The 10592-nt window shown below is 42.5% G+C and overlaps 1 protein-coding gene across 5 annotated transcripts in view; it reads right to left on the bottom strand.

Moving 5' to 3' along the window:
* Nucleotides 1-3547: 3547 nt before the first annotated feature.
* The window catches only part of pak5 (p21 protein (Cdc42/Rac)-activated kinase 5), a 33781-nt gene continuing 26736 nt past the window's right edge, over nt 3548-10592 (bottom strand). For all 5 annotated transcript variants that reach the window (XM_019882509.1, XM_019882501.1, XM_019882474.1 and 2 more), the window contains 7 exons: nt 8092-8301; nt 7864-7990; nt 7317-7471; nt 6949-7082; nt 4375-4501; nt 3916-4041; nt 3548-3825 (listed from right to left, as the gene is read on the bottom strand). In XM_019882509.1, coding sequence (XP_019738068.1) covers nt 3676-3825; nt 3916-4041; nt 4375-4501; nt 6949-7082; nt 7317-7471; nt 7864-7990; nt 8092-8301 — 1029 coding nt within the window. In that variant the 3' untranslated portion in view covers nt 3548-3675. The remainder of the gene's footprint in view (nt 3826-3915; nt 4042-4374; nt 4502-6948; nt 7083-7316; nt 7472-7863; nt 7991-8091; nt 8302-10592) is intronic.

The raw sequence follows: 10592 nt of genomic DNA on the forward strand, positions 1-10592 counted from the left end.
ATAGTATAGTATGGCGTTTTTAGCTGAAAAAAAACACATAGTATAGTATGGCGTGTTTAGCTGAAAAAAACGACATCGTATAGTATGGCGGTTTTCGCTGAAAAAAAGACATAGTATAGTATGCCGTTTTGAGCTGAAAAAAACGACATCGTATAGTATGGCGGTTTTCGCTGAAAAAAAGACATAGTATAGTATGCCGTTTTGAGCTGAAAAAAACGACATCGTATAGTATGGCGGTTTTCGCTGAAAAAAAGACATAGTATAGTATGCCGTTTTGAGCTGAAAAAAACGACATCGTATAGTATGGCGGTTTTCGCTGAAAAAAAGACATAGTATAGTATGCCGTTTTGAGCTGAAAAAAACGACATCGTATAGTATGGCGGTTTTCGCTGAAAAAAAGACATAGTATAGTATGCCGTTTTGAGCTGAAAAAAACGACATCGTATAGTATGGCGGTTTTCGCTGAAAAAAAGACATAGTATAGTATGCCGTTTTGAGCTGAAAAAAACGACATCGTATAGTATGGCGGTTTTCGCTGAAAAAAAGACATAGTATAGTATGCCGTTTTGAGCTGAAAAAAACGACATCGTATAGTATGGCGGTTTTCGCTGAAAAAAAGACATAGTATAGTATGCCGTTTTGAGCTGAAAAAAACGACATCGTATAGTATGGCGGTTTTCGCTGAAAAAAAGACATAGTATAGTATGCCGTTTTGAGCTGAAAAAAACGACATCGTATAGTATGGCGGTTTTCGCTGAAAAAAAGACATAGTATAGTATGCCGTTTTGAGCTGAAAAAAACGACATCGTATAGTATGGCGGTTTTCGCTGAAAAAAAGACATAGTATAGTATGCCGTTTTGAGCTGAAAAAAACGACATCGTATAGTATGGCGGTTTTCGCTGAAAAAAAGACATAGTATAGTATGCCGTTTTGAGCTGAAAAAAACGACATCGTATAGTATGGCGGTTTTCGCTGAAAAAAAGACATAGTATAGTATGCCGTTTTGAGCTGAAAAAAACGACATCGTATAGTATGGCGGTTTTCGCTGAAAAAAAGACATAGTATAGTATGCCGTTTTGAGCTGAAAAAAACGACATCGTATAGTATGGCGGTTTTCGCTGAAAAAAAGACATAGTATAGTATGCCGTTTTGAGCTGAAAAAAACGACATCGTATAGTATGGCGGTTTTCGCTGAAAAAAAGACATAGTATAGTATGCCGTTTTGAGCTGAAAAAAACGACATCGTATAGTATGGCGGTTTTCGCTGAAAAAAAGACATAGTATAGTATGCCGTTTTGAGCTGAAAAAAACGACATCGTATAGTATGGCGGTTTTCGCTGAAAAAAAGACATAGTATAGTATGCCGTTTTGAGCTGAAAAAAACGACATCGTATAGTATGGCGGTTTTCGCTGAAAAAAAGACATAGTATAGTATGCCGTTTTGAGCTGAAAAAAACGACATCGTATAGTATGGCGGTTTTCGCTGAAAAAAAGACATAGTATAGTATGCCGTTTTGAGCTGAAAAAAACGACATCGTATAGTATGGCGGTTTTCGCTGAAAAAAAGACATAGTATAGTATGCCGTTTTGAGCTGAAAAAAACGACATCGTATAGTATGGCGGTTTTCGCTGAAAAAAAGACATAGTATAGTATGCCGTTTTGAGCTGAAAAAAACGACATCGTATAGTATGGCGGTTTTCGCTGAAAAAAAGACATAGTATAGTATGCCGTTTTGAGCTGAAAAAAACGACATCGTATAGTATGGCGGTTTTCGCTGAAAAAAAGACATAGTATAGTATGCCGTTTTGAGCTGAAAAAAACGACATCGTATAGTATGGCGGTTTTCGCTGAAAAAAAGACATAGTATAGTATGCCGTTTTGAGCTGAAAAAAACGACATCGTATAGTATGGCGGTTTTCGCTGAAAAAAAGACATAGTATAGTATGCCGTTTTGAGCTGAAAAAAACGACATCGTATAGTATGGCGGTTTTCGCTGAAAAAAAGACATAGTATAGTATGCCGTTTTGAGCTGAAAAAAACGACATCGTATAGTATGGCGGTTTTCGCTGAAAAAAAGACATAGTATAGTATGCCGTTTTGAGCTGAAAAAAACGACATCGTATAGTATGGCGGTTTTCGCTGAAAAAAAGACATAGTATAGTATGCCGTTTTGAGCTGAAAAAAACGACATCGTATAGTATGGCGGTTTTCGCTGAAAAAAAGACATAGTATAGTATGCCGTTTTGAGCTGAAAAAAACGACATCGTATAGTATGGCGGTTTTCGCTGAAAAAAAGACATAGTATAGTATGCCGTTTTGAGCTGAAAAAAACGACATCGTATAGTAAGGCGTTTTTAGCCAAAAAAAACGACCAATGTATCGTAAGGCGTTTTTTTCCCAAAAAAATGACCGTGTATACTAAGGCATTTTTTTGCCGAAAAAAACGACCATGTATAGTAAGGCGTTTATTGCCAAAAAAAACGACCAATGTATCGTAAGGCGTTTTTGCCGAAAAAAACAACCATGTATAGTAAGGCGTTTATTGCCAAAAAAAACGACCATGTACAGTAAGGCGTTTTTTGCCCAAAAAAAACGACCATGTATATTAAGGCGTTTTTAGCCCAAAAAAACGACCATGTATATAGTAAGGCATTTTTAGCCCAAAAAAACGACCATGTATAGTTTGGCGTTTTTAGCCCAAAAAAACGACCATGTATATTAAGGCGTTTTTAGCCCAAAAAAACGACCATGTATCGTAAGGCGAAAAATGCCTTCCTGTACATGTTCTTTTTTTCGGTTAAAAATCCCTTTCTGTACATGGTTGGTTTATTTTGTGTTCAACGCCTTTCTGTACATCGTTTAGGAAAAAAAACCCTTCCGATACATGGTCGTTCAAAAAAGCCTTCCTATACATGGTTGTTTTGGAAAATGTTTTATTATCGACTTACTATACATGGTCGTTTTGGGAAAAATGCCTTACTATATATGGCCGTTTAGGAAAAACAACGCCTTCCTATATATGGCTGTTTTGGGGGGAAAAATGCCTTATTATACATGGTCGTTCAAAAACGCCTTACTATACATTGTCGTTTAGGGAAAAAAAACACATTTTCATGGTCGTTTCGGGGGGAAAATCGAAGCCTTACTTTTCATGGTCGTTTCGGAAAAAAAAAACATCCCTGCGTGCTTTTTTGTCCCCCACATTCCAAAAACATCCGTGGCAAGTTAATGGAACGCTCAAATTTGTCCCTCAGTGTGATTCTGAGCGTGAATGATTGTTCTTCCATGTTTGCCCTGCAATCGGCTGGCAACCAGTTCAGGGTGTACACCACCTACTGCCCATAGACAGTTTTTGTATTTGTCATAACTATTTCTTATATTTTCTTTTTTTTTTGAACTCTTTTTATTATTCCACTTGTTTTCTTGTTTTTATTACAGTATTGTATGAATAAAATTATATTATGTTTCATTTTCATCATAGTAGTTCTATATTTTTATCATTTATTTGTACTTTTTAGTATTTGTTTGCAGCTGTCTTCGGGCAGTAGGCGGAGTACACCCTGAACTGGTTGCCAGCCAATCGCAGGGCAAATTAGCAAATGGGCTAGCTGTCCATTTAGCTCCTGGTATGCTGACAAACATTTCAGACATTACAAATTAACATTTGGCTCGGCTAGCTAACGCTCACCTTATGCGACTCTTTTAGCCGCGGGGGCAGGTTGTCACGTATCCTCCTCATGGCTTGCAAGGGGGGCTCGTTAAAGTACGGGGGCTCACCATCTACCATTTCAATCACCATGATGCCCAGTGACCACACGTCTACCTGCACACGTGTGCACACACACACACACGTCATGATAAATAAAATCATGAAATAAAATCTATGATGTAGCAGAGTCAGTATGTGTATTACCTCTGTCCCATAAGGCAGTCTGGAGATGACTTCCGGCGCCATCCAATATGGTGTCCCTACCAGTGACTTCCTCTTGGGCACCTCTTTGGACACTTGGGCACAAAAGCCAAAGTCGGACAGCTTGATCTGCGCGCACACGTCAAAAAGTTACCTGCTTGATTGCTTTGTGGTGAGGGAGGTGCAAATCTGACATATTAGCCACTAATTGCTTTTAGTAATTTGTTGATCTACCACCTATTTTATTGGCATTGTGGATGCTACAATACTTGCTTCAGCTTAAAATGTAAATAAAATACTATTTTTCATCTTTGAATTTGATCACAAACCTCTAGTTCTTGTTTAGCATTCAGCCTTTTTAGCAATATTACATTTCGAGCCTTCTGATTGGCTGATGAGCTTTTGACCTGTTTGATCAGAGTACACGTCTCTGTCAAGGTGGTGACGCATGCATGCGTTTACCCGTCCATCGCTGGTGAGCAGGATGGAATCACTTTTGATGTCTCGGTGGATGACACCTTGCGTGTGAAGGTAGCACAGGGCACGCAGCACCGACAAGCACACCGTGGCAATCTGCTCCTCGTTCATCCTGTCACATGTGCACACACACATATCATATGCAGTCGTACTGTGTACTATTTTAAATGGTTGTGAAATATACGTAAAAGTTGGAGGTTGTATTTTCAGCGGTGATACGCAGAGCAGGAGGTCCCAGATGGAGGTTCAGGTGCAGTGCGGTGCCTCACACACACGCACACACACACACGATACATTTACAGCTTCAATGAACACACGCACACATGGCCAGCTGGCAACTATGTGTGCCTTCTGGTGTGGCACAACCCTTAAACTGCTATTGGGTTTGTCTCTCCGGGTGTATGTGTGCGTGTGCGTGTGTGTGTGTGAGATACTGTGATAGCACTTGTGTCAAATACACACACGCACACACACTGACACAAATACACTCCCTCTGAAGTCAAAGCGTCACACGTTTGCAACAAGACAAATGGGTCTTCGGTTAATGAACGGTCAGTGGATGCGTGTATACACACGCACACACACACTGTATGAATGCTAAAATAAGCCAACCCTAGGTACATTTTTTTGTGCTAAAATAATTGAACTCAAGTGTTTGTGCCTACCTAAGATGACTGTCAAGGTGTTCGAGCAGGATGCAATGGTTCTGGGCTGACGGAGGACTCGAATGACCTCATTCGTAAATTCAAAGAAAGTACACATGCTGGCTCTCTCGTGACAGTGGTACTTAAGTGTGGAGAGTTAGGACGTCAGATTGAATTTCTGAATGCACCTTTGTGCTTGTCGAAGCTCACTTTGCACTGGTGCAAAGCTAACTGTCTCTGAGCTAAAATAACTTAAAAGTACACTTAGCTTCTTGTACTAAACAAAGCTCACTCTAATTTAGCGCAAAGCTCACTCTTTGTGCTATGCTCATTTTGTTGTTGTTGTTGGTGTTAAGATAACTCTGCTTTGATGCTCTCCTAAGCTAACTGGGTTTTGGTACTGATCTTACTCAGTCTAGAAGCCTTTTAGTGAGTTTGCTGTAAAGGCTTTAAGCAACACTTGTGTGGTCGTCGTGACGACTTTAATTTCCATTGTATTATTTGAGGCTGAAAAGATCCTACAAGCATTCGTTTAATGATGTACAGCTAATTGAAATTTGAGTTGAAGAGGGTTTTTTTTTCATTTCCTTTATGAGGGGACATAACATCAGCCGACTGTTCCTCAGCCAATCTTGTTATTAGCATGCGCCAACAATCCACAGAAGTGATGGGAATTAAAGTACCAAAACAATCAGCGTGGAAACTCATTAACACAGGGAGACAATTAAGGGAAAGTTGGTGAGTTTAAAAAAATAAATAAATAAATAAAAATAGTCTCAAATGTTGTGAAAGACTTCATTACAAACCATCTGTGTCATGTTCCTCCACTGCTCACGTGTCCTCTGTTTTAACTCCCTCCACCCCCACAATTACATATTACATCTGTGGAGCCATTTGGAGTTACACTCCAGGCATATTTTACCATCAGCTAAACACACTAATATTTTTATAACTGTTCCTGTATATACAACATGTGATCACTTGTGAATAGAAAGGTGGTAAAAATCAATACAACCAAACCAGGGTTCCCACGCCCACGGGTCCTTAAAGTTAATAAAAATCCGTAAAAAAAGAAGCTGTAAAATTATGTTCTTCGTTGTCCTTAATTTTCAGGGAAAGCTTCTAAAATCAATAAAAATCCTTAAAAATTTACCTGTGGTGTTCATTTCATTTGTGTATGTCATTTTCCCTACCCTTCCAATTCATTGTTTTGTCATGCCTCCCTGGTTCCCGCTCTGCTTTTCCCGCCGTCTCCGATCAGTTCCGATGATCATCACGTGATCATTTTGAGTCTTTTCGGGCCAATTTGACATACGGTATGTCAAATAAAGGGCTTGCTGATTGCCCATAAAAATAAAGATGCAAGTGGAAGAGTGGGAACAGTGAATTGGGGTGAGGGCGTTTTGGGGTTTTGGGGGTTAGGGCGATTGCAGGGTTTCCATTCTTCCACTTGATTTTTATTGAAGGACCTTTTAAGGACTTTTGAGGGCTAATTTAGCCATTTTTAAGGACTTGTTCTCCGTTCAGCAGGGGATTCACGGTGGATTGAATGAACAGAAAGCCATGTATCACTGAGCTGGTGTTCAAATCATTGCTGCCAAATGAAGGGCATTTTATTATAATGACATTCACAAATGAAATGAACACCACAGGTTAATTTTTAAGAAATTTTCTTGATTTTAGAAGCTTTCCCCAAAAATTAAAGACAATTCATAATTTTACAACTTTTTTATGAATTTTTATGAACTTTAAGGACCCGTGGGAACCCTATAAACGACACTGGACTGGTTGTCAGAGGGGGTATAAATATTACACTGGCATCACTTAGCATCACACATGCTCAAAGTCACCTAAGTGGTGTTTCAAAGCACATTTGTTGTCTTTGATATGCATATGTGTGTGTTTAGTCCTTTACCTGGTGTGTGTGACGATGTCAGTGAGCGCCCCTCCCTCCAGGAACTCCATGACCACCCACAGCTCGTCTCCCACCAGGTAGCTATTGTACATGTCCACTACGTTCTCATGGTGGTAGTCCCTCATGATAACTACCTACACACACACACACACACACACACACACACACACACACACACACACACACGTCATTTAATATTAGCTCTTCATTGAAATGACTCTCTCTGAACAGATTCTGGAGTTTTAACCATAACAGGATTACATGTGTGGATTATGAGGATTACAATGAAACTAATTAGCTCCAGAATCAACACCCTCTGATGTACGCATGCCGAGAACACACGCGCACACACGCGGCAGTATTGGCACCTCGTTGAAGAGCAGCTCCCTCCTCTGCTGCTTCCTCAGGTCCATCTTCTTGACAGCCACCTGTTTTCCACTGTTTTTCTCGTTGGCGATGCACACGATGCCTGTGGAGCCCTCACCGATCTTGATGAAGCTGTCCAGGTATTCACGGGGGTCACCTGATGAGAGCGTCCAGACAACAAATTTTATTCAGAAGAGAAATAAATTATCCTCTGTGTGTCAATGTGTAAAAAAAACTACAACAGAAAATGGCAAACAAATGGGACAATTTTCACAGATTTTAAAAGAGATATATGAAAAAACAACCGGAATTAAATCCAATATAAAATCCCACAAAACAATTCCGACACTGTACGGTACTGGTACCGATAGCTGATATTGTGCACAATGTTAGAGCGGCTTGCCATCATAAACGTCTATCATTTTTGATGATCAGTTAGGCCTACGTAACGTTATTTGTTGGTCATTATCATGACACTTGTAGAACAGAGTAATTTTGAGGAGCTACTTTGGTGAAAAAAAGTTTGAGAACGACCAACTACTTAGTTACCTGGATTGACTACTAGCTGCAGTGCAGCTCGGAACTGCTCGTGTGACACTCTGGAGGGCTGAGTGTCAGAGCTGGAGCCCCACGAGGGAGGAGGGTACGCCCCTGGGGGGATGTAGGGTGACGATGGCTGGGAGTACGTCCCGCGCAGTGGAAAAACATTGAGAAATAGTAAGATGGGAATCCAATCACGTGTTTGCTTGTGGTGCTTAGCGTCTCTTGCTAGCGTACCTGTGGGGTGTATGGCGGGCTGGGCTGGGAGGGCGGATGGTGGTAGGGCGACGGCTTGTAATGGTGAAAGACGGGCGGGTAGGGCAGGTGTATGGGCGGGTAGCCGGGGGGCTTGGCGTGGTTCTGAGGTAGCTTGAGGGGCCCGCGGGGGTAGGTGTCTCCGGCCGTTGCGTGGGGGCTGCCGTCCCGCGACGGACGCTCGTAGTCACCCTGCGGGAGGTCATGCGGCAGCTTCAGTCATGCACGCAGGCAATTACAAAAGACACCGAATCACACTCGCTGAAGCATGACTGCGTGAAGTAAAGCACTAAATACAGTTTGTAAAGCTCAGTCATGGAGTTCATAATGAGATGTACAGGCCATTTTGATTGGGTTGGACACTTTTGCTCAATCAACAAGCATGGGGCCCAACTTGGGATTCAAGGGAAACAACATTGGTGTCAATAAGGAACTAAATTCTCTGGTGGCATGTGGGCGCACGCACACGGAGAGGACTGGAAGAGGAGGAGGATCATTCCTGACGTGTTAAGATGGTGTATAATTACATGGTGCAAACTTTTATAATCAATCACTCCGTGCAGCCTGAGAAAGAGGTGCTCCATGCCACCTCCCCCAGCCCCAATCGAGCCTCCTTCCCACTGTATCGTTGTCTGGCTGGCTGTCAGCCAAAGGGGGTCTCCTGATCCATGTTGGTTAAACGCGCATTAATCTGAGTTTGGCAGGGTAATCAACAACCTAACTCAAGTGTGAAATTGAATTCGGTGGCGGAACACGGTCAAGCCCGCTTTTATGCTAAGGCTGCAAAAGAGAGGGGGGGGGGGGCCCCAGCCCCAATCGAGCCTCCTTCCCACTGTATCGTTGTCTGGCTGGCTGTCAGCCAAAGGGGGTCTCCTGATCCATGTTGGTTAAACGCGCATTAATCTGAGTTTGGCAGGGTAATCAACAACCTAACTCAAGTGTGAAATTGAATTCGGTGGCGGAACACGGTCAAGCCCGCTTTTATGCTAAGGCTGCAAAAGAGAGGGGGGGGGGGGAGTGCCGCAACATCAATTTGTCACTGAGAGCTGCTGCAGAGAAAAGGGGGAGAAAAGAGAGAGGGAGTGTGTGTTTATTATTGTGCGAGAGAGGGGATAAATAAAGCTGGTGTGGGACTGTGTTGGTTACATCGAAGAAGAAAAAAAGGCAGAGGGGGTTTGTTGCAAGAAGAATGGCCCTGATTTCTGAGCTTAGCGTTTAGTGCAGGGATGAGCAAGGGACAGTCAGGACGTATGGAAATGCCCGCCAGGCATTTATTGCGCATGTTGAAGACTCTGGTAATATTTGCTGCATTCTTTTTTGGGGGGTTCTCCCAAAACTGCGTCGTTATAATGTATATTTTCCTTTATTTTTATTATTTTCTCACGTTTTAAAATTTTTGGTAAAATGAAATAATATTAGATTTTCTTACATTTTTCATTTACAGTATATCCATCCCTTATGCAAAGTGCTCATCCTCACGAGGGTCGCGGGGGTGCTGGAGTCAGGCAGTAGGCGGCGTACACCCTGAACCCCAGTTTTCCCAACCCGGCTTTAGCAAACGAATGAGAAAAAAAATGACCTCCTCCATTACTACTGCAGTCCAATCCTGCATTGCTTGCATTCTGCATTTCTTTTTCTATTTGGTGAAGCGTGGAGGTTAAACGCTTTTTCATCAAGGCGCCCTGGGATCCACATCAGCAAACCTACTGGACTCGTCGCTGTGTGGAGGGAGGAGGAGGCACGGTAGTAGTGCCGCAGATGCCATCACGCTGCGCGGCTGCCTTAATGGAGCCCGGAGAGTGAGCATAAGGACCGAACCCCCCTCCTCCTCCTATTGCAGGTTGACTGCATCGCTACTTTCTGCCCGCACGGCAAGCGCTCCAAAAGTGACAGTCCAAGCTCTATGCTGCGGTTCAGTTTGTAACAGGAAATCCGCATCTGAAGTGGGATGGCAGATAAGTCAAGTCACAGCATCTTCTAGATAGTATACGGACACAATGGAATGCGACAATGGATTCAACAACCGTAATCGAGTCAACAAAGTAAATGACAACGGATAACTTTTTGTCTGGGTATTCATATTGATTTAAGAAAACTTGTATTCGGTGTGTAGATAAATCTTCCACCTTTTCTGGTGTCCAAATTTATTGTCTGGAAGAGGAGGAGGATCATTCCTGACGTGTTAAGATGGTGTATAATTACATGGTGCAAACTTTTATAATCAATCACTCCGTGCAGCCTGAGAAAGAGGTGCTCCATGCCACCTCCCCCAGCCCCAATCGAGCCTCCTTCCCACTGTATCGTTGTCTGGCTGGCTGTCAGCCAAAGGGGGTCTCCTGATCCATGTTGGTTAAACGCGCATTAATCTGAGTTTGGCAGGGTAATCAACAACCTAACTCAAGTGTGAAATTGAATTCGGTGGCGGAACACGGTCAAGCCCGCTTTTATGCTAAGGCTGCAAAAGAGAGGGGGGGGGGGGGGGG

The sequence above is a fragment of the Hippocampus comes genome, unplaced genomic scaffold (assembly GCF_001891065.2).
Source record: "Hippocampus comes isolate QL1 unplaced genomic scaffold, H_comes_QL1_v1.1 scaffold594, whole genome shotgun sequence".
NCBI lineage: Eukaryota > Metazoa > Chordata > Actinopteri > Syngnathiformes > Syngnathidae > Hippocampus > Hippocampus comes.